At 43.9% G+C, this 23509-nt stretch overlaps 1 protein-coding gene across 2 annotated transcripts in view; it reads right to left on the reverse strand.

The window, feature by feature from the left end:
* Positions 1-23509, reverse strand: part of ABCC4 (ATP binding cassette subfamily C member 4 (PEL blood group)) — a 1668368-nt gene that overhangs the window by 900681 nt on the left and 744178 nt on the right. For both annotated transcript variants that reach the window (XM_086934802.1, XM_086934803.1), the window contains exons 11-12: positions 21134-21325; positions 8001-8095 (exon numbers count right to left, since the gene is read on the reverse strand). In XM_086934802.1, coding sequence (XP_086790928.1) covers positions 8001-8095; positions 21134-21325 — 287 coding nt within the window. The remainder of the gene's footprint in view (positions 1-8000; positions 8096-21133; positions 21326-23509) is intronic.

Here is a 23509-nt window from a genome sequence, read left to right on the forward strand (position 1 = left end):
AAGCCTGGGTAGGGAGGAAAGATAGCTCAATTTTGGTGATTTTTTCAGAGAAAAAGTTAGCAATTTCTGCACATCTCTCAGAAGAGGCCTTCAGCTCAGTGGGGGCGGATGATATTTGTTTTCTAACAATATTGAAAAGTTCTCTAGGCCGATTTTTGGTACGATCAAGTTGTGCTTGGAAAAAACTGACCCTTTCCTTGAAGATGTGTTTCTTGGATTTCGATCTTGCTGATCTGAGGAAGGCTAAATGGGAGGGAGAGGGGTGTAGTCTCCATGTTCTTTCAGTCTGTCTAAGAGAACGTCTTTCATTATTCAGATCAGAGTTGTACCAAGATTTGGATGGGATGTTTCTTTGGTTTTTTTTAGTTTGGGAGGAGCTAAGTGATCCAGCACCTCTTTGACTGTCTTGGCATTGTGGGAGAGAGTGGTGAGAAGGAGTTGGGCTTGGAGTTCATATTCAAGTACGTTAGAGGGGATTTGACTAAGGTTTCAGGTCAATTTAAAGGGTTTGGGGATTTTTGTAAGGGGAGCGGGATTAGTTACGATCTTAAAAAGAATGAGGTGATGGTCCGACCAGTCAGTGGGGGTGATGCTGGAAAGGGATGCAAGGTAACTGCTAGAAATGATAGCATCAAGGGTTGCTCCATTGATGTGGGTTGGATGTTGACATAGTTGTTTGAGATCATTAATCTCTAGGAGGTTCGTGAGACACATGACTATGGGATCCTCAACATTGTTCCAATGGATGTTAAAATCTCCTAGGAAGGGATATTTGGAGTTGGAAAGACAGGATAGTGAGATGAAGTCGGACAGTTCATCAGCAAAGAGAGGAGGTTCACCCGGAGGGTGGTAGATGTTGTGCAGTCGGATGGGGGGCGCACCCTGTGTCAAGAGTTCACCACCAAACCAGTCAGAGTCTATTGGAAGGGAGAGATTAAGGACGCTTTTATATATTATAGCTAGACCGCCTCCTTTCCTAATGGGCCTATCTTTCCTGAGGATAGAGAAGCCGGGTGGGATGATGAGGTCCAGAAAAGCTGTTGAGTGGTCCTTGAACCAGGGTTCTGTCAGGAAGGCGATGTCAATGTCTTCGCTGAGTATAATTTCGGATAATTATTTTGCATGTCTGACCGCTGAGCGGCAGTTCACAAGCATGCAGGAGAGGGTATTAGGGCTGTCTAATGTAGGATTGCATTGAATGGTGGTGAGTTGAACAGGGGGACGGGGAAAGGGTGTGCAGAGGGATTCTGTTGATAACCATAATCACAGGAATGTTGGCATGCGGGGTGGTAGGGAACCGACAGATTAGGGAGGTAGGAATTTCAGAGGTCCCAGAGTTCAGAAGAGGATAAGTCGCTCACAGTGCGGAGAGGACTACTCGCTCGGTCACGGAAGGGTGTAGTTCTCCACTTGTTGGGCAGGTGCATGCTTCGGGCACAGGCACAGGGGTAGTCCTTGTAATAAGGGAGGACCAGGGATTTGAGGGTGTTATAGTCCATTCTGAGCCATGAAAGTTTGGCGGTCACAATTGAGAGATTGCGCTCAATGTTGGTAAGCGTCTGTGTTAGAAGAATAGGGAGTGGTTCGGTTGTAAGGGTGTCGGGGGATGCAGTGGGTTTAGTTTTTGTCTGGGGACGACGCCTATTGTGTGTAGGGGGATCCAGGGAAACAGTAGGAAAGACCTTCTGGCAGATTTGAAGGATGTAAGGTGTGCATAGACAGGTTAGTATTAGAGTTATTTAGGGCAGAGGAAGGTGGTGAGTGTGGTTTGGGGGTGAGGGGAAGGGCTACTTCAGTGTGAGGGGGGAACCATTCAGGGAGGGAGAGATTAGCAGAGGGAGTGGTGGGGTATGAGGTAGGTGTTGTAGGGGCAGGGTGAGAGAAGCGAGGTTAGAGGAAGGGAGAAAGATAGGTGAAGGTTGGTCGCTGGTGAGCGGGAGAGTAGGCATGATAGTCTGCACTGGGTTGATGTGTAGGGGCAGGAGGGGTAGACCTAGTGAGGGAGGGGACAGAATGGGGTTGTCGGGTAGTTGGGTCTGTGTGGGGTTTGGAGTAGGTAGAGAGAGTTGGTACGTGAAGGTACTGAAGTGTTTCTCAAAGAGGGTCTGAGGCTTTTATGTTGATGTTGACAGATTTGAAGAAGGAAATGTCAATATCACTGGGAAAGAGGGGGATGGGGAGGTAGACAGTTTAAAACCGTATGAATGAATGAATGAAATGAGATTTGTATTGCGCTACTTAGCCCCAAGGCATCAAGGCGCATCAGATGGTACAGCTGAATGAGAGGTAAAACCAGATGTCGACTATAGGTAGGCTTCTGTGTAGAGCCAGGTCTTTAGGGCTTTGCGGAAAAGAACGAGGGATGCATGGCCCTTGAGTTCAACTGGAAGCATGTTCCAGGGTTTCAGGGCAAGGGAAAAAAAGCCTTCCCTCCCCATCTGGCTTTAACAGTTCGGGAAACCGACAGAAGGTTCTTGTTGGCAGAGCGCAGAGCCCTGCCCGGGGTATAGGAGGACACAAGAGACCTAATGTCTTCTGCACCGGATCCATGGAGAGCACGGTGGGTAAGACACAGAACCTTAAAGTTTATCCTGGCCTGCCTAGGAAGCCAATGAAGGTTTTTTCTGATGGAGGAGCCTGATGACCGCCTGGGGGCATCAACAACGAACCTAGCAGCCGCATTCTGCACAACTTGTAAGCGTTGGACCAGCCTCTTATTTATGCCTAAATAGAGTGCGTTACAGTACTCTAACCATGAGGAGATGAGAGCTACCGAGAGTTGTTTCCGAGCTTCCAGGGAGAGGTAGTGTGAAAGTTTTCTCAAAATCCTTAAGACACCACAACAGGTGGAAACAGTCCTATTGACTTGCCTGTCAAAGGAAAGTGTGGTGTCAAGAATTACACCCAAATTGCGGGCGGCAAGGGAGGGTGTGGGACAGGTTCCAAGGGCAGACGGCCACCAGTCAGCCGACCAGACCTCCTGTTTACCTCCATAGATTAGGACCTCGGTCAGGAATGTTAGTGGATTTAGAGATTTTCATGTGGCGGAGGAAAGTGCTTTTCCATTTAGAGGGGTGTTTGGTGAAGAAAATGTAGTTTGATTTAGTGGCAGAGGTGAGACTAAGGTAGGTATTGGCTATTAAGGTTTCTGGGTGATGAGTAAGTAATTTGTGTTTGAAATTTTTCTTGCCATTCTTTGAAAGGTTGGAGGGGTATAGGCTGTTCCATGAGTTGGGGCCATGTCTGGAGAGTGCTGGGTCAGGAGGAGAGAGAGGGTGGGAGGGGTGGCATGGCTGGGACGTGAGAAGGAGATTAGGGGGAGTAAGGAAGGGGGGATATGAAGAGTAGTTAGAGCGACTTGGGGAGTCACTGTTGTAAACCAAGTGGGGGGAAAAACAGGCCTAAACGAGGGGGGAGATTGCGAGGAGACCGGGGAGATATGCAGGATCACAATGATCTGTTTCCCACGGTAAGTTAGGGGTCTGGTATGTGGGATAAAGGTGAGTAGGTTGGGGCGAATAAGGATGCCAGATAGAGCGGTTCAACATTCAAGGCAATTGAAGATCCAGATGAGGTAGAACAGTTTGGGAGGATAACATTTAAAATATCAAAGCATCAAAATGAGGTAGATCACTTTAAGTGCACATAGCATATTAGGTTACCATTGCAGATAAACTAGCAGCAGGCAAAGAAACAGTTGAAACAAAAGCATCAAAGTGAGGAAGATCAATTTGGAAGCACGTAGTGCATTAGGTTAAAAACAACCAGACGCAATTCCTCAAAATAATACAGATTGTCTAGCAACGGGTGAGGAACCATATAAAATATAAAAGTGTTACAGTGAGGTACATCATTTTGGGAGTACATAGCGCATTAAGTTAAAAACATCTCGGAGCAATTCCAACTAAAATACAGATTATCCAGCAGCTATTAAAGAAACGTTTAAGGTAAATAGCCACATAATGAGGTAGATCCATTTGGGTGCACGCAGCGCATTAGGTTAAATGCATCTAATAGCTATTCAGCATAGAATACGGATTGTCTAGCAGCCTGCAGAGAAGCATTTAAAGTATAAGATAGAATATAACACTGAAAGCAACATGCTCAAGGTCAGGCCAATTTTCAAAATCTCAGACCAGTCTTGCTAACTGGGATTGGACAGTAAAGGCTTTAAGCATCGATAATAGAGGGCATCAATGTAAATACCATTACAGTAGATAAATGTAACTAAGGGATCTAAAAAGAGAGTGGGTCACCAGGGACTTAGAATTAAGCTCAAGGGAACATAGATAACAAAATGTCTGGGGTTGGGCCACTTTTCCAAGTCTCCAACCAGTCTTTTAAAATGGTATTGGACAATAAAGAGTTTCAGCATCAAGTATAGAGGGCTGTCAAGATACACATAATTACAAAAGATTAAAGGCAAGGGAGAAACTGGCACATTCTCTGGGAGTATTATTTTCATCGATTATAACTAAAACAACGGGCCAACAGCACAATCATGAGTAGGGAGAGGGGCTCCACTCCAAGATGGCCACCAAAGGTGTACGATGAACAATGATTTTTTTTTTATTTTGCTGCCCATCAGAGAATCGAGTACAGGGACTGCGGGCGTCTTCAGAAAATCAGCAGTAGTGGGACTAAATGGTGACTGGTGAATGGAGAATGGTAAAGACAAAACAAGATGGGCGCCAAGGGTAAAATCAAAAACCCCGGGATGATCCCGTAAAACAAGTCAAAATCATAAGTGCGACAGCAATCTGCAGTATGCAGAATCTTGAAGGGCGAGCCACACTTGCAGGCGGGTTAAAACCAAAGTGGCTCGTTCTGCCGTATACCGCCAAGTCATCGGATCACAAATCCAGGACTCCCACAGAGCAATGCAAAACGGGGAAGCGGAGGGGTACCTTCTTACACACGGAAGATACGTGGGGCCTATGTAACCTCAACTGTTCAAAGAGGGGATACATTTCAATAAGTTCAGAGGGGGAAACCCGGAACTACATTATGCCTGACCCTAATATGGCCACCAGAGACCTAATGCCTGACACTATAAACACTGAAATCATTGCAGCTATGAGAGCCATGGATAGATCCAGATGCCCACCTGAGACTGAGGTCTGGCCGAGTAGAACACCAGGGGCTGTACCTCTTGCCTGACCCCAAGATGGTATCCACAGGGGTCCTTTACCACAATGAGCTACAACTCCTGGACAAAAAATTGGACATTGACTAGACAACGAGCTTATCCTCCATCTGGCTCACCCATCTGGACATAGAATCTTTTACCTTGCCACCGAACGTTGAGACCTTTCATTTTGACCGATGCCCGGTGGGGCTACCTTGATAGCTATAGAGGAGATGGACCGTGGACTTCTCCCTCAGCCGTCACCTACCCAGCCGGACCTTGAGCAGACTTTCCTTCGTCTCTCCGCCGTATCTCCCTCCTACCCTTTTACCTCACCCACTTACCCTCTACGCTCCACCTATCTCGTCCTTTATGCTTCCTAAATGTTTCCAGCGACAACTTGCTTTGTCTCTCTGTTGTATTCCCCCCTACCCCTTTACTCTACCCCTTTCTCCTTTGTGCTCCATTTGTCCCTCCTCTCTGCCCTTTAATTGTTCTCCCGTTGAGACCTAGCTGTTTGGCTGATGCCCGGTGGAGCTACCTGATAGCTAAAGAGGAGATGGACTGTGGATTTCCCCCTCAGCTGTCACCTACCCAGCCGGACTTTGGGCAGACTCCTTCGTCTCGCCATCCTTTCTACCTCCTACCCCTTTTCCCCACCCCCTTACCCTTCTAAGCTCCATTTATTTTGTCCTCTACACTCTTAAAATGCTTTTCTAGTAACTGATGTAATTGTGTAATTTCTGTGGAACCTTATGTAAAGCGCTCTGATACCTCCAGGTCTAGCCAGCGCTATATAAAACTCTCAAAATAAATAAATAAATAAATAGCGGGGGAGGAAACACCAAGACCCCAGGGCTTCACAGACCGAGGGCGCGCAGCTCCTCGGCCACAGTCAGTAATGTGCGAGTGCCTCCAGATCCATCCAGGACAGGTCTCACCAATAGACGGGAACAACAATGCATATTAAGAAACAAACCGGCTTTTGGCTCATCTAAATTGCACAATCACTGGGGCAGAGGTGGGTCGCCACGCCGTATGCTGCCATGACTCAGTAGAGAGGAATTGAACTTGGTGATAATCCCTCAACAAGGAGCCAGACGCCTCGTATCGGGAGCTGCCCCCCACCCTCGGGTCGGCTCGACCAGACCAGGGCTACGGCCAGCGCATGCAGCATTTAAAGAGTAAAATGTAGAAGATCTGCCCTCGGGCCAGCCCAGCGCCTAGGGAAGCAGCTGCAGGGGCGGGGTGTTCCCGTCGCCATCTTTGATTACTCAGAGCGATTAGGGGCCTGAATTTAAGGTTTTAGGAATCTTTGGAAGTTTAATGAAGCTGGGTAAGTCTGGAATTTTCAAGTCATAAAGCATTTTTAATTAGAGATTATTAGCAAAGCTAGTAAATCTGCAAATACCCACCGAGCTTGCATAACTAGATGATAGAGACAGAGATAAGTAAGAGCTAGCCCCCCATCTGTACTTGGCAACTTAAATTCTTTACTTTAATTCTGAAGTGAGTGCTTGTTGGCTCAAATAAAACAAGTGAGAATCATGTCAATTTGTTAAAAGTGCATTGGAGAGAAAAAATGGGAAGGGTAGAAATAAAGAAAAAATAGTGAAGCATTGACATTTTAATTTAGGGTATTCAGCCTATAATCGCAAGACACAGATTATCATTATTTTGAAAATATTTGAAACCTTACTAACCAAAGGAGCATAACTGGCATCAAATAAGGTGTTGAGATCTTCTGAAGAATTAACCCCCAAATAGCCGTTATGTATTGTAATGAGTGCTCAGACCTGGTGGTAGTATTTCTTTTGAGGTTATTAAAAGTAAAACTTCAGTATTGGATTCATTTATTCTGTATCCAGCTGAATTTGTAAACGCCTTAACAGCCTTAAAAGCTAGGTTTATAGTATTTGATTTTGGCCTTGCAAAGTAATTGTAAGTCTCAACAAAATGTGTTAAATAGACAGAAAAATAAAGCAGCATGTAATGACGTAAGTTGAAAAGTCCCTGTGTGATCCTGTTAGAAGTAGCTAATTTAGTAAGTAGCAATAGAAAACATTAAAATGGTCCTGGTGTGTACCAAAGGTCTCCTGTTCCTCTTATGCCAACCAAAGGGAGTGTGTGATACAGGTAAATACACAAGTATTGTTTTCCACAGAAGTGATCCTGAGCATTGTCAGGATTGAGAAAGTGAGAACACATCACCTATGTCACGGCACTTAATACACTGAACTTCCTCACCACTGTATTTCTTCGGAGGACCTTTGGTATCACAGGAGACAGTTCGGCAGCTCAACAGTTTAGATGTCAATCCCAGGAGCTATGATGAACTGATAACCACAAACAACAGTGGGTGACTATATCAAACACAGGACAGACACCACGAGGCACCCTTCCACCTGCACATGGTGCTTCAGCCACACAGGCCAGTAAAATGTCTATTTTGCAATTACTAGTAAACATATTCCAATACCACACCTCATGCATATGCATATGCATGCTAATTGACCATGTTTATCATGTTTACACATGGTGAGCTATTGAGATACCATTGTGGAATGGACACCACTTGAAAAGTGGCTACTGGTTGAATATCCATGGAGAAACAAATTTATGGACATGTCAAATGTACATGACTCCACTAACAGGACAAGTTGGCACACATATGTAAGCTGCATTGTTTCCTATTGGCCTCAAATAATGTGTTAAACTCCCTGAAACGTCCTGGTGTTATCCAGCACCATTTGGCACTTCTAGTGCTCGTTACAGTTTCTGCAAGGCAAACTTTTAACTTATGTCTTTTCAATTTCAAAGTTATTTGCACCTGATATTTTGCTTATGAATAATGTGTTTAAATCATTTTTACCTGGCAAGATTTACACGAGCTTTCTGTCCTCCACTAAGTGTCACGCCACGATCTCCTATCATAGTCAGGTCACCATCCTCTAACTGCTGCATATCCTGAGAAAGCAAATGACAAGTCTTAAAATGCATACAACCAACAAAGCAGCAACTGTTTGCTAGTATTCAAGTTTAAATAAATTGAGGGATAAGTGGAACATTAGTTCAATCAAATCTCCTCCAATTTGCGAATAACTTCACTACTAATGGCATTTACTAATATATCTTTACTTGTATGACATAGCTAACAAACTAGTCAAAACATATTTGGTTACCCACGCCTCTTCTGAAACCCAAGCACATAGTCTTGCAAACATCAAACCTATCAAGTCTTCACTGACCACGTTTCAAAAAGGTTGTAGCTGCCGGTAGCTCATTATTGCTGCTACCTCTCAGACTGCCCGCAGTATTTTTTGTAACTCAGCAGCCTGCATTATAAATGTCCTTAGTAGGATCAACTACGTTTTACCTTGGGGTTACTAGTTTAGGGCCAGATGTACCAAGATTCTGATTTGCGAATTCTAAATAGCGATTTTTTGGGACTCGCTATTTAGAATTCGCAAAATGGAATGTATGTACAAACTGGCTATTTTTTAGCGATTCCTTATTATTCTTTATTTGCGAATTCGCATTTTACGAATTCGCAAATAAAGAATAATTTCCAATGCATTCCTATGGGCCAGGAGGCCCATAGGAATGATAGTGAAATAATTCTCAAATTGCGAATTCGCAATTAGCTAATCGCAATTTGAGAATTATAGCAAGGGTGCAGGGGTGTCTCAAAGACACCCTGCCTGTATGTGCCTCACATGCCACCCTTACAAATGCCGAATAGGGCATTTTAAAAAGAAATCGCAAATTACCAATAACTACAAGTTGGTGGTAATTTGCGATTTCTTAACACAAAATCGCAATTTCAAAATGTTACATACATATCATTTAAGGAATCGCAAAATTTGTGATTCCTTAAATGCTATGGCAAAAAAAGGAATCGCAAATTATTGCGATTCCTTAAATTACGATTTTTTCCATGCATATTAAAAAATGCTAAAAGGCCGTTTGCGAGTCACAAAGGCTGAAATTCTGCAAATTTCGGCCTTTGCGAGTCGCAAAAGCCTTGATACATCTGGCCCTTAGTGACGTAGCCAAGAGTCTTGCATCTTTTCAACCATACTCTGGCATATGTCAGCATATCTAGTGATACAAGTTTTTAACTATGCCCAAAATGTGACTGAATTTGGTCGTATATTTAAAACACGAATTAAGCTTAATCAGAAATGCAAAATATCAAAATGATGTAAGCATTTATACACATGCAGAGCCACAATTAAAAAAGGTTTAAAATCAATGTAAATATAACTAAAAGTCCACACAGCTCTTGCCCATGGTACGCTTCCCACCTAGAAGAGACGGAAGTGAACCTGGGGCTAATTCAGCTGAAATAATATTAGTATCCAAAAGAACTCTTTACTCATCTAGGTTCGCTAGTGCTGGACAATGAAAAACCACCAACTCATAATTCCATAGGTTGAAAGGTCCTTGGTAGCAAAGAATCAGGTTAACGACTAGTCGTTTGTATCTTAGTACAGAAGCCGCCCCTGAACTTTCACAGGTGTTAACAACAGCAGCAGAATTGATGAATGAGGAGTGTCAAGTAGATTCACTGGATTTTCAAAAATTGTTCCATTATATAAAACACCACTTTATTTTCTCCTTTATTTTAAATTTTCCTGGATATTTTCTTTTTCAGCGAATAGCAAGGGATATTCCTACACAGATGCTTTTTATTTTGCATGGGCCTAGCAAACATTGGGTGACACCTCTCTTCGGAATCCTCTTAATAAACTGAGTGAAGAGTCGCTTCTTCTTCCCTTAAGCTGTGTTAGAGATGAGATTTCTGGTTGGCTAAGGCATGCGCCAAAGCAAGGCAGAAACCACAACTCTAGTCAATTCAAGGGAGTTACACGCAAAAGTCCCCCCTTGGTTGCTTGGCACGAGCAGTCAGGCTTATCCCAGAGGCACTATGTAAAGAGTTTGCGCAACACACAGCAGCAACACACTAGGCACACCACGAAAGAAATTCCACACAAGGTTATATATAGAAAATTGCCTTTGTATTATCCAAAACAAATTAGAATCATAAACACACATATACACTGTGCCAACTGGCACTAGCCAATATTTACAGGGGATTATATACAGGACCAGGCCTATCGGGCCACCGTCAGAACCATAAGAATGCAGGTAGTAAACATAAAACACGACCAGTGACTACTGGTACAATAATGACATCAGCATTATCATATTAGGCAAAAAACACATTAGCCCCAAACCTCATTAGCATAAACACATTACACAATAGGCCTTACCAGCATAAACACATTATGCAATAATCGTGGTGAATTAATCACATTTGGCAACCATCAGCATAAACACATTTTGCACACATTTGGCAGTGCACCATAGTAACACTAATTAGGTGCATACATCCCCTTTGGGCCTTGCACCCTATCAGTACACCCATAAAGTGCACACATCACCTTAGCGTAATTGCTGAACTGACCCCAGGCCAACCGGACTTTTACTGGGCCTCAAAATGCCCTATGTCCCAAATGTCAGGGCTTTTAGCTGCCACATCAGCGATGTGCAGGCCCAACAGGCCAGCAAAAATACTCAGGGCGAGGGTGTGATCTACCCGGGTCTCTACACAGACCAGAAACAATGCCTCCTCACGTGGCAGGTGCCCGCGCTCTCTCTGTGCAGCTGGAGGAACTTTAGCTTTGGCACCACCCTGCCTGGCAAGCCCCACTTCAGGACGTCTAAATTCCACTGTGCCTTGTCGTTGCAGCTGCCCTCGAACAGGCGGTGCAGCTGGGCGCTTCCCGAACTGGCCCCACAGTGCCAATCGAGCCCCAATCCGGGACTCAGGAACAAATGCCCATAATGCTGGGAAAGTCTCCTTTACCGGAACTCTCCTGGAGCCACTCACGGCACCACCAATGCACTGACTTCAGCCCCACACACCTGGGCTGTTTGTAGATTCCTCCAGGATCTGCTGGACTTCTGCCAAGAGCCCGCGGGGCTCCAGTCCCACTCCGTGATCGCTGGCATGGCTCTCCTCGCCCAGACCTGAACTGGTCAGACTCTACCGACGCCTGGGACCCCACGCGGGGCTCACCTCGAGCACACAGGAGCCCCGCCTTCGAACATGCTGACGCTGCCTGGCTTCTGGGTCGTCTTCTACCTCTTCAAAATGGGGGAGGGTGGAAGGGGAGCCCGCGAGGCTCCGGCTCAGCTGACTCGGCAAGCTCCGCCCTCAGGCAGGCGGCACTTGCCTGACTTTCTGGTTTTGCCGATTCTCTGCCGCTCTTCTTCTCCTTCAGCGCAGAAGTGCGGGATAGGGTCCTGTTGTTACAGGACCACAAATGCGGGGTGGGCTCTCGCCAACAGGAGCACATATGCGGGGTGAGCTTCCGCTTCCAAGGTACAAAAACAGTGGGGTGGGCTCCTGCTTCACATCTCAGCAGCACATTGGAATCCCTACGCCGGGATTCCCTCTAAATATCTCGCAGCCCAGCGCTGCACAGCACTCACGCTTCCCCCGTTCTGGAGCTTCTAGCTGGGCCAGGAAAAGTGCTCACCAACACTGTATCTCTCCCCTCCAGGGAAGATAGAAAGCAAGGCACAGTCAGGCCAGCACACTGGAGTGGCGGTACTCCTGGTAGTCCAGCATCCTGCTGGCTGCAAGCCTAGGCACAAAACAAAGCACAATATTCTCATGGGGTCACAGCCCCAATATTTATACAAGCGCTGCTTTGTCTGCCTGGCACAGGGCTTGGGGGAACCAGCCTAAACTGGTTCTGGGTTTTTTTTGGAGCACTTTGTTGACAAGGCTCCTCTTCCCCTTTGTCAGGTGGGGGCTCGTCATCAGACACACCAAGGGGACGGAGCCAGCATTCACATAGGCAGGCAAAGCCCTATTCAGGGTAAGGGGACTACTCCTCCGACTACTCCAAATGCAGATCCCCTATTCAGCCTAGCGCTGACTCACCCAGCCCCCCCCTGGAGCCACACACCACTCACCAGCCCCTGTCTCTCCAAAACCAGACATGCAATACACTTCAGGCAGGCAGACACATAGCTCACAGATATGCCAACTTCTAGAAGTGGCACTTCTAAAATAGGTATAATAAATCTGCGCACACCATTGCGTAGAATTTATTATCACTATTCCAAATATACCAAACTTGACCACGCTGCTCCTCTCATATCAAGAATTCCCACTGAAACACTTAGCAGGGAATCCCCAATGCATTCCAATAGGAGGGCAGCCTCACAGTAGTGAGAAACCAAAATGGCTGTTTGTCACTACCAGGACATGTCACACACTTAAGGTACATGTCCTACCTTTTACCTACAATGCACCCTGCCCATAGGACTAGCTAGGGCCTATCTTAGGGGTGAATGACATGCAGTCAAAAGGGAGTCACAGACATGGCACACACTTTAGGTGCCATGTCACAGCAGCAGTAACACAGCACGCACAGGCCCTGCAATGGCAGAGGCCTGAGACACGTTTGAAAAGCTACTTTGGTGGGTGGAGCAATCAGCGTTGCAAGCCCACCAGTCGCATTTAATTTACTGGCCCTGGGTATCTGAGATGCCACTTTACAAGGGACTGACATGTAAATTAAATATGCCAAACAGGTGTAGACCAAACGTACCATATTTATCACAGAGAGCACATGCACTTTACACTGTTATGTTATGTTATGTTATGTTATGGGGATTTGTATAACGCTCAGCTGCCCCAGCCAAGGGGCGTCTGAACAGCAGTGTTAAATTGTCCAGAGTCCTAAAACCACCAACACCAGGTCAGAAAAAAGGCTAGGAGAAAGGCAAACATTTCAGGGATGACCCTGCAAAAAGGGCCAATTCCAACAAGCTGATACCCAACGCCCCCAATGCAAATGTCTTTCCCATTTCATATGCTGTTCTTGTGCTTTACCTATACCTTGCATTGTTTATATAGATTTTGAAATGTAAACTATAGTTCCTTTGTTCCTCAAACTCTTATCATTTTCTTTTGAATAGGGAAGTCCGCTTAAGTTTCCCTATTAAAGTGAAATCGTGAGTCTTTAATGAGAAAGTGATATAAGAATATGGGGAAGTTTCCTTAATTGATTCCAGCCCATACCTCCCCAACCTGCCCCTGATCATTCACTTCGCTTAACATGGAAATTCTGTAAATGAAACGTTCCATACTATTTTGTTAACGTCATTATCAAGTATCAGTTAATCTAAAAGACTGCAAAAATAATATTTTATAAATTGGTGTTTTGTAGTTCCTGAGTAGTGAGACAACCTTTGGAGCAATTACGTTTTTTTTTCAGCAAAAATTGAGTCATTTCCTTGCTGACGTCACGTCCTTAAATCGGTCTTTGCCTTATTCTTCAAAGCAGCGTGTCTTCCGTCTAGGGTGACCAACTGTCCGTAAATTTCACGGGCAGTCCGTAATTTGGGCCTCACGTCCGTTGTCCGTGAGGAAACCTTTTACGGAGGCCTTTTGTCCGTAATTTTGGCCATCACAGGGAGCAGCACTGCTCCCCTGTGAGAGGCCTCACCTTCCTGATGGGGCGCCTCGCGCTCCTCCTTGAGCACAAGAGCAGCTCCTCCCCGCCCATTGTCATTCTGTATGGGGCTGATTGCCACATACTGAATGTCAATGGGGCAGTCTGGGCTGGTAAATCATGTGGCGGCCTCCTCCTGCATCAGTGTACAGCAGAGCATTCTGTAAAATAAAAGGCAAAACGCTAATGCTGCAACTTTAGCAACGTGAGGAAAAAGTGCATATACAGAAGACTGCAAAATAAGTTAAAAATTACGGGTAATCATTCTTTCACTGTCTCATCATTTTTTAACTGAAGTATTTTCAATATTATATCCAACAAAGCCATGGTTGCTGCTTTTATTTTATTTTAAGCAACTAACAACCATTGACAAAGCCAATAGTCCTGGTTTTTGTTGGTGTAATGATACTTGCTGTATTATATATATATATCTGGATGCAAAGACATAAACAACATAATACCAGTCGGGAGGAACACTACGCTAGCGCTGATTTTTAGCCTAGGTGTTTTAAACTATGCCCTTAATTACATCGAACACCCCCTTTGAAGAGACCCCCCAGTTTTTTACACCACTTAAAGCCCTGGAAACAACACCATGTCACAGTCACCTCACATCCTGGCACTTTGCATCATGCATGACTCATGACTTCTACGTTTTCAGACTGCCTATGTGCAGGGGCATAGTGAACTTTCCCCCACCCCACCCCTTGCTTTAGGAACTACAGCAAGGTGAAGTTATTGATGGGCCTCTTCAGTCTGCAACTCTGCAGACAAAGGCTCAGCTCATAATGTGAAAAGGTGGGTGAGTAAATAAGCGAAGGAATGTGTGAATGGTTGGATGGATGACTGAAAGGATGAATGGATGAATGAAAGGGTGAATGGATAGATAAAAGAAAGGATGGATGGATGAGTGGAAGTATGGATGAGGGAAAAGGTAAATAGATGGATGTATGGGTGGAAGGGTAGATGGATGGGTAAAAGGGTGGATGGGTGTATGAAAGGATGGATGGATGAGTGAAAGCTTAGATGATGGACGAGTGAATGGGTGGATAGATGAGTGAAAGGATCGATGGATTGAATTGATAAGTGAAAGGGTGTATGGATGGATGAGTGAAAGGGGTAGATTGACAAAAGGATGAATAGATGAGTGAAGAAGTGAAAGGGTGGATAGATGAGAGAACGGATGGATGGATGAGTGAAAGGATGGATGAGTATTAGGATCAATGGATGGAATAAATGAATGGATGAGTAGATGGATGGGATGGATGATGGATGGATGGATGGATACATGAAAGGGGAATGGAGAGAGAAAGGGATGATGAATGACTAAAAGGGTGAATGGGTGGAAGGATAAGTGACTGGGTGGATGGATGAGTAAGGGAATGAATGAATGGCTGGATGGGTGAAAGGGTAAATGGCTGGATGGATGAGGGAATAGATGGATGGGTGAAAGAGTGGATGGATGACTGTACGGATGGATGGGGTGAAAGGGTGGGTAGATGAATAATGGATGGATGACTGAAAGGGTGGGTGGAGGGATGGATGAGTGTAATGATGGATGGAAGGATATATGGTGGATAGGTTTGCAAATGGTTGAATATGTTTGGTTATAAATGGGCACATAGATGAAAGGACAGAATGAATGGTAAAAAACTGAATAATAGATAAAAGAATGATTACACCTTGTAGCACTAATTATCTTAAGTAGCATTTCCTATACATTGGCTTTCACGTTAATATGAGTCATTGTCTCTATATAATGTGTGTGATGTAACCCACTCCGACACCCTGCCCTACATAATTGGGATGAGTAACACTATAAGAGAAATTAAATACACATGAGGGATGATCTAAGTGAAGATGAGGGGCACCATTGAAGGGTGATAGCAAGGCAGGACTGGCCGGACTGGGCATCGGGTGTTTCCCGGGGAGGCTGGAAAGGGGGAGGGGAGGGGCGGTTTTGTTACAGGGGGCTGGCACTCCAGAGTTCCTTATATATCCAGTAGTTTTCAATCAACAATAAAAGCGGCTTTACTTATATTCAGGTGTGGTTCACTATTGTCTGGTGATTAATGTACCTGCTGGAGTGAGATGCAAATTTTGAATTGTCTAAGGCAGCAAGCTGCAGCCATACTGCAAAACCGTGAAGTGCCCGATTGTCTCAACCTAATATAAACCTATTTTGACTTGTACTTAGATGGTTGCTATTTACTTACATATATACTATTGCGCGACCACCTCTGACGTATCTGTAAAACTTACCTTTTGTCCTGAAGTTTTGTCCTGAATTTTGACCTTTTGTCCTGAATTTTTGTCCTGAATTTTGAACCTTGTTCCTGAATTTTTAGACTCACCGGCCTGATTTACCACCACACAAATTGTAAATCTCAACGTCTGCCTAGGTAAGGTTTTCAGAGGTGTGGCGCGACGACTGGAGCAACTTACTCTGGAGGGTGGGGCTCACGGTTACAAATATCGGATTTACGATCCTGTTACATAAAGAAAGCAGTCACCGGCACGTGCTAACACTTGTGTTGGCAGGCACTGATACTAAACAGAAAAAAACAGGATTTCCTTCAATGCATGAAAAACAAAGGCAAACACCCAGTAGACCTACAAGTTCAACATACTCATCTCCACAAAGGATTGAAAATAGTTTGTATTTCGTACTCTAGTCAAAACTGTTTACATAAGCAAAATAAAAAAGAATAGAGCGAGGCACGCTTCATCTTCCTCCTTTGTTTTTTTGAAGAAAAATAAAATGAATGTAGGGAAATTCATAAATGCTGGAGACCAGAGGATCCTAGGATGAAATCTGGAAACGCTAAACATATCATTACAAATCATTACAGCTACCAAGTGATCAAAAGAGTAAAAGGGATTGGCAATTTGCAATGAGAGAATCATTGAGGACTTTGTCGAATGGAATCAAGGGCTCCCAAGTCAAAGGCCCAGATTGCAAGATGCCTGTGAAACGTTTAGCCTAAATTTTCACAGTGGGCTACTCTGCATACAACCAGCTCAAAAGGGGAACTTTCTTCAGTTTGGGACACTGAGGACACATTAAATTCTGTTTCAAGTGAAATGTTTAAACCACTGGCAATTTTCAGGGCAAATATAAGCTAGCATCAGTGAAATGAGCAAGTTGCCATCCTCATAGTTGTTTTCAGTATGAGGAACAAGCTCAAGGCCACCAAAGTCGGCCTCCATTTTCCAAAAGTACTGCCTTTGTGGCAAGGGAAATGGAGGAGAGTCATCCTAACCTGGGGCTGTGCCCTTGTGCTCTCCCTAATAATCTCACAGACCCTAGTTGAAGCTGATTCTGATTTTACTAACGGAGTCCAGGCTGGGTTTAAAACAGGAGCCATTGGAGAGGGAGGGGACTAGCACTGGAACTGGAGGAACAGGCAGAACCTACTGCAAAGGGGGTCGTGGCACAGCTGAGGCCAAATGGTGGTAAGCCGGCGCGGAGGAAGGGCTCACCAGCAGATGTTCAATTGGGGACCCAACTGGTCATTGGGGCTGATGATGTGCCACAGGGACCAGGAATCAATTTGAACAGTTGCAGCTTGGCCTTTTTGAAGGCTGCAATTTGCTACGGTCTGGGAAACTCAGGCGCAGCAGCTCCTGAATCATAATTGGTTCTGATTTAGATGTCAAAGCCAGGGTTGGCTCCTTCAAACACCAACTGTGAGACTTCTTACTGGTTTAAAAACACTGAGGAGGCAGAGTGCCTCGCTGGGACTTCTTATGTTTTGTTTTGGACTCATCTTCGACTTTGCTCAGGACCAACCAATATGGTACATGGGAACAGTGTCAGCATTGGTCTAATGACCTTGGGAAGAACTGACCCTGCTTCTATATTCCCTGCTGGTCTTTGGAGGCATTTAGGGGCAGTTGTGACGTCCATCAGAAATATGATGCGGTGCATGAAAGGGTAATGGGTAAATAAGTGGGTTTGTTCAAGTCTTTGGGGAAAAAAGGATAGCTTAAAAGTGTGAAAGGCCAAGGAAAAAAAGAAAGACAAGTTGAAAGAATAGTGAACGCTGAAAGGGTCGAATTGCAGCTAAAAAAGACTAAGGGCAGAACGATAGAAACTACCTAAGTGGCATTAATTTGCACTGAGGAGCTGTTCAGCACCATTTAATTATTGGAAGTCTGTTCCTTTTTGCACAGAATAGTGAAGATTCCTGACAATAAAAAATGATCTATGTAGCCAAAAGAAAAATGTTGATTTTTACTGCTCACAATTGCTCTGAACCCTGCAAAATGTATAGAGCAAAAAAGCACATGGCCGCAAATTATTGAATGGCGCTAACATCTTGGTGCATATAAGCACCACATGTGAAGTTTAAGTATTTCAGACAGAACAGAAAAATAGCTAGGCATATAATGTATATGTAAATAAAGATACATATGGGTTGTTTTTTTTCAAAACCATCTTTATTGAGATTTTGTATTATTCAATACAATGAAAATGGCAAACAGTACAACCATAACAGCAGAGTACATCAGGTTGTATAACAACATTGTACAATTCAGCCATTTATCCATGCGCACATAATTATACGATATCTGGAAAAAACTTAGGGAATTAACACAATAACCAAAAAAGCAGGCAGATTGAAAAAGCCAAGAACAACCACAGCTTTTGCGAGGTCATTGCAGCCTTTAGAAATAAAGTTAAAGACATCTATGACTCTTTTGAAGCCATCCCCACTCGTGTTCCCATTGAAATACACCAATGCTCAGATCTCATTGGAAAGATCCTTCACAGCTTCTTACGGAACTAGTGGAAAAACACATCAAAGAAATTAAATCTGGATCCCCTTTGGACCCTTGTCCTCCTGCATTCCTGAAAGATATAGCGAAGGAGATGTGCACTCAGCTCACAGAACTCTTTAATAAAATGTTCACATCTAGCACCGTTCCGGCACTGTGGAATGATACCTCAATACTGCCACTGATAAAAAAAAACTATTTGGACGATTCTAAACCTAACAACTGTTACCCGATATCCAGGCCACCTCTCCCAGCCAAGATAGTGGAAACAATTAAGAACAAACAGTTAACTCAGTTCATACAAGAAAATGACTTACTAGATCTCTCCCAGTTCGGTTTTTGACCTGAACACAGTACAGAAACAGCACTAATTAAGGCCACCAAAGATATCAGGAATGTGAGGGAAGAGGAAGCACTGCTCCCTCATCCTCCTCATACCCCAGGAATTGCAGCCAGGAGGTCCATACTTTCTGACAGTTGGTCAAAGGGGATGAGGGTTCTGTCTTGGAATAGGTCAACCAGGTTGCATAAGCCACCCTAATTTCCACACCTTCTCTTCCTGCTCGCTCCTAAAGGCCCATATGGATTGCAGTGGGATCTCTCGACCATACTGCAGCATCTCCGGCATGATCCACAGGGTCCTTTGATGGCTCGCGTACACCACTCTCAAGAGGCCGCCAGAGGCCGAGGGCAAGATGGCTTTTGGGAGAAATAGTTCCCGAACTGAATGAAGTGCCCTTTCCTCACAATCCATCCCAGACAGCTGGTAGGCCACTGGATACATATGGGCCTGTTGTTGATGCATCTGTATCTTCTGCAAAGCTATAGTCACAAGTATATTACCCAGGGGCGGCTCCAACTGCTTAGAGCAGTGAAAACTGGGAAATAAAATGATAATAACCAAGTTTTTATGATTTTATATTTCGTTGCTGCAGGGCTAGGTTAGGGTGGGGCTGGTGGCTCAGAGAGAAGGATTGGTTTGGGCAAAATAAGTGCACATGACTGCTTGGCCGGCCGTCTTGGGTCTGCCAAACAGTCATGCACACTTTTCATGTTCCCCAGAAAACTGTAATGCACAGCCTGGTGGGGAACATGCACAGGCTCCTTGTCCCCGCCTGAGCGCCGATCCCGCGTTGTAATTCTCTTAGGGGAGCCTGTTTGCTTCTGGAAGCCTACTTGCTTCATGCTTCTTCCGGACTGGAGTCAGGAAGAGAAGAGAAGTGGAGACAACGAGGAGAGATGGCAGAAAAGGTAAGTGATTAAAAAAAAAAATGAACTCCTCCTCCCACTCCCACCCACCGTCCCCCTGCCCCGTTCCCTATCCGCCTCCACTTGCTTACTCGCTTATTATTATGTCCATTGTGCCCACTTGCGCGCTCATTGTAGAAGCGATACAGGGAACAGTGGCTCTTGGAATACACAGAAGAAGTGCAGCTTCTGCCCCATTGAATATTATGACACCAAATCCAATGGGGAGAAAAAAAATTCAGGGGCATATTACCAAGCAATGGCGATAATTATCGCTATTGCTTGGTTAGCGAGAAAAAATAAGATAAACCTTGGTATTACCAAGGTTTATCGCAAATGCGATAAAAATCGGCCGCAATGCATGAATATCGCTGAAAAGTCAGCGATATTCATGCAATACCGAGCTAATGCTCTTAGCCATGTTATCCACCTACCATTGGATAACATGGCTAAGAACTGCTCCTGGGCAGGTGTTAGCTTTTGGAGATATTCGCGCTTAGCGCGAATATCTCCAAAAGTTGGTAATAGGAGATAGCGATGTTAGCGACTGTTTCCAGTCGCTGACATCTTGGCACGCCCACTTTGCATGTCATTAGTGATACATTTTTCTGACATGCAAAGCGGGGCCCAAGATGGTCGCTATCTCCTACTAGCTGTCGCTAACTGGTGTTAGCGACAGCTAGGTAATAGGGAGATAATTTTATCTCAGCTTTCTTGGCTTTTAAAGCCAAAAAAGCAGAGATAAATCCCTTGATAATATGCCCCTCATTTTTTTGCACACAGACTCAGTGTGCATCTAGGACTGATTTTAGCATTCTGGGATGTTGCTTGTGATTACTGAGGTGAAAGTTTGGTAGAAGGTAAAATTGAAACTAGTAAACTTTCATAGCAATCCTGAGTTATTGATACCACCTTTGGGTGAAATTAATGAAACCTACAGATTGCTGTACTTAAATGTCAAAAAATGTGTGATAACATCCTAGTGTATGGTGTGCAAAGCTCTGACCACTTTCTTTTTTTTTAAATTCTGCCAAGTTCATGAGCTTAATGAATGTAATAGAGCTTTTACAGCAGGTGGAAAATTCTGTAAAATATAGACTACACTGGGAAAAAAATTCTGTTAAGCCCAATTTTGTGTTATAGTTATTCCAAAAAAAAGGTTTGTGCATGGAAAAGCTTCTGTAAAACTATTTTTGAAGGAAATATCACCCTCGGGTGAAGTTGTCCCCCAATTCTGCAACTTTAAGAATGTGTGACGTTATGGGCTTCACACAACTTTGCAAGCACAATTTAAACTTGCACAGCCTTAACAAATGTTCAGGCCAACAAAGTAAGCAAAACATTTCCAGTGTAATTAGAAGCAGAAAATAAATGTTCCCAAGAGATCATAAATCTATTGAAATGAATGACCAATAGCAATAAGCAAGTAAGCACATACCTTTCTTAGAGCACAGACTCGCAGTACTCGTTCATATTTCTCTTTCACATATTCCTTCCCGAACAGGATGTTGCTCCTGACTGTGCCAGTAAAAACCCAGGGCTGCTGGCAGACATATGCAACTGATCCTCGAACATCCAAAAAGCCTTCGTCGTTACTAAGTTCACCAAGAACAGCGCTGAGAAGTGAAGACTGCAACAGTAAGGAAACACTGAAAATTACAATTAACTCTTACATTTTATTTCCACCACAAGACCAATTAACAGAATGAAAACTACTGAGTTCTCACAACTAATGTAGTTGTAAAACATCTAATAATTTTTCATGTTTTTTTACCTTTTTTCTTGTGACTCGGTTCAACCGAGTTACAAGATGGCTGCCAACACTTCCTGGTTTGAAGTGTTGGCAGATTGCAGGCACAAGCTTGGGAGGGTTCATGGATCCTCCACATCCCCAGTTGTATATCTGAGAAATCTTTACATTTCTCAGGAACTACTGAAAGGATTTCCACAATTTAACATAAAGAGTGCTCTCTGGACCAAGAGTTACCTTTCTGCCAAATTTGGTGTAATTCCATTCAGCAGTTCGGGCTGTAGCTGCGTCAACAGTTTCCTATGGAAATGAACATTGAGAAAAAGCATTTTGGGACCCCGCCTTTTTCTCGGCCCCCGCTTGAAGAATCACCTAGAAACTTTCAACACAGGAGCTGGACAGATTAGCGTATTCGTTTTGAAAATTTTGCGAAGATTCATCAAACGACGCCAAAGAAAGATATTGGCAAAAGAAAAACGCTTTTCCCAGAGAAACAAGGTTCTAATCATAACTACCAACTGGCGACCACCAGTAGGTTTTATATATATATTTTTAACATATATATATATATATATATATATATATGACACCAACTTCCTTCGTGGATACCTTTGCGAGCAAAGAGCGAAAGAACCGAGCCCAAACTCCGTTTTGCATGTGAAATTGATTTATTCAGTCATAAATCGGCAGTCCTGCCCGATGCGTTTCGGAGTCCAGCTCCTTGGTCACGGGTCATTATTTTGTTCTTTCAATAAAGTATATATGAAAAAAACCTAAGTGTGGACATCACAGAAAATCAACATAAACATAGGACTACTGCACCACATCAGAAGGTAAGGAAACGTGGGCGCCATTTTGTAGAATTACATTTCCTTATCCAAAGCATAGTTTGTATCAGTCTTATATTGGTTAAATATGATTACAATTCATTGTATATATATATATATATATATATATATATATATATATATCTCCTCCTTATGGCTCCCTCCTTTCCCAGGTAGGCGCTGCAAATGTGGTCGCGTCACTCCCGCAGTTGAGCCCAACTGCTTCCTATTCAACAATATTTCTCCCCTTCGAGGGAGAAAACACGGAGTCGCATTCAAAAACAAAATCCAGCACTGCACTGCAATTCGGTTTCTTCTGTGATTTTATTAATCCATGGGGTCAAAAAACAAATAAACCAACGCGTTTCGACAGCGTCCGCTGTCTTGTTCACGGTTAGCTTGTGTGTGGAGCTCACATTGTTTTGAAACATTTCCTGAAACCACAGTTACCGCCCAATTGGGTGTATCATAACAGGCATTGTGGGATTTGTAGTGTTTGGGGTATTTACACAACCAAAGCATTTTTAAAACTTTACAAATGACCATTACAAATACCAATTTGATGCCACAATAATAAAGGAAATTTTTACATTCTCTTCTTCATTAAGATTTTCTCATTTCAAACAATGTTCAAATAAAGATCCCGCCCTCCGGTGGGCTGATTGTTGGTTTGCTTTAAATTATCGGCATTATGGGATTTGTAGTGTAGGAATATTTACACAACCAAGGTATTTACAAGCCCTAACCATTAATTGATGTTTCCCCAAACCTGCAATTACCATTTTGATGCCATAGTTATGCAGAAAATTAAAGGCAATTTCTGCTTCATTATGATTTCACATTTCAAACACAAAATTCTGCCCTCCAGTGGGCTGATTACCAGTTTGCTACAACTTAATTGCGTGAGCTCCTGATCCAAAGAGTGAGGGGAGGTGAAGTGCAGGGATAATAAAATTATAATGACGCGAAAAATTAAACAATTGCGAGATTTTAAAAATTATGGATAAGAGAGAGGAGGCAGAACATTTATAGCTTAGATATTTTGTACATTAGAGTCCTCTATAGGTGAATATAAAGTTCTTCCGACTGGTTGAGGCCCAGCGGGGTCATTGTTCTGAATGACAAGATATGTCTGGATTCCTTGCGTCTCAAAAGTTTTTCCATATGGCCCCCCCTGTCCGAGAGAGCCATCGTTTCCAGACCCCAGAAGCGCAGTTGCTTCCAGTCTCCATTATGT

Source organism: Lissotriton vulgaris, chromosome 8 (genome assembly GCF_964263255.1).
Source record: "Lissotriton vulgaris chromosome 8, aLisVul1.2, whole genome shotgun sequence".
Taxonomy (NCBI): Eukaryota; Metazoa; Chordata; class Amphibia; order Caudata; family Salamandridae; genus Lissotriton; species Lissotriton vulgaris.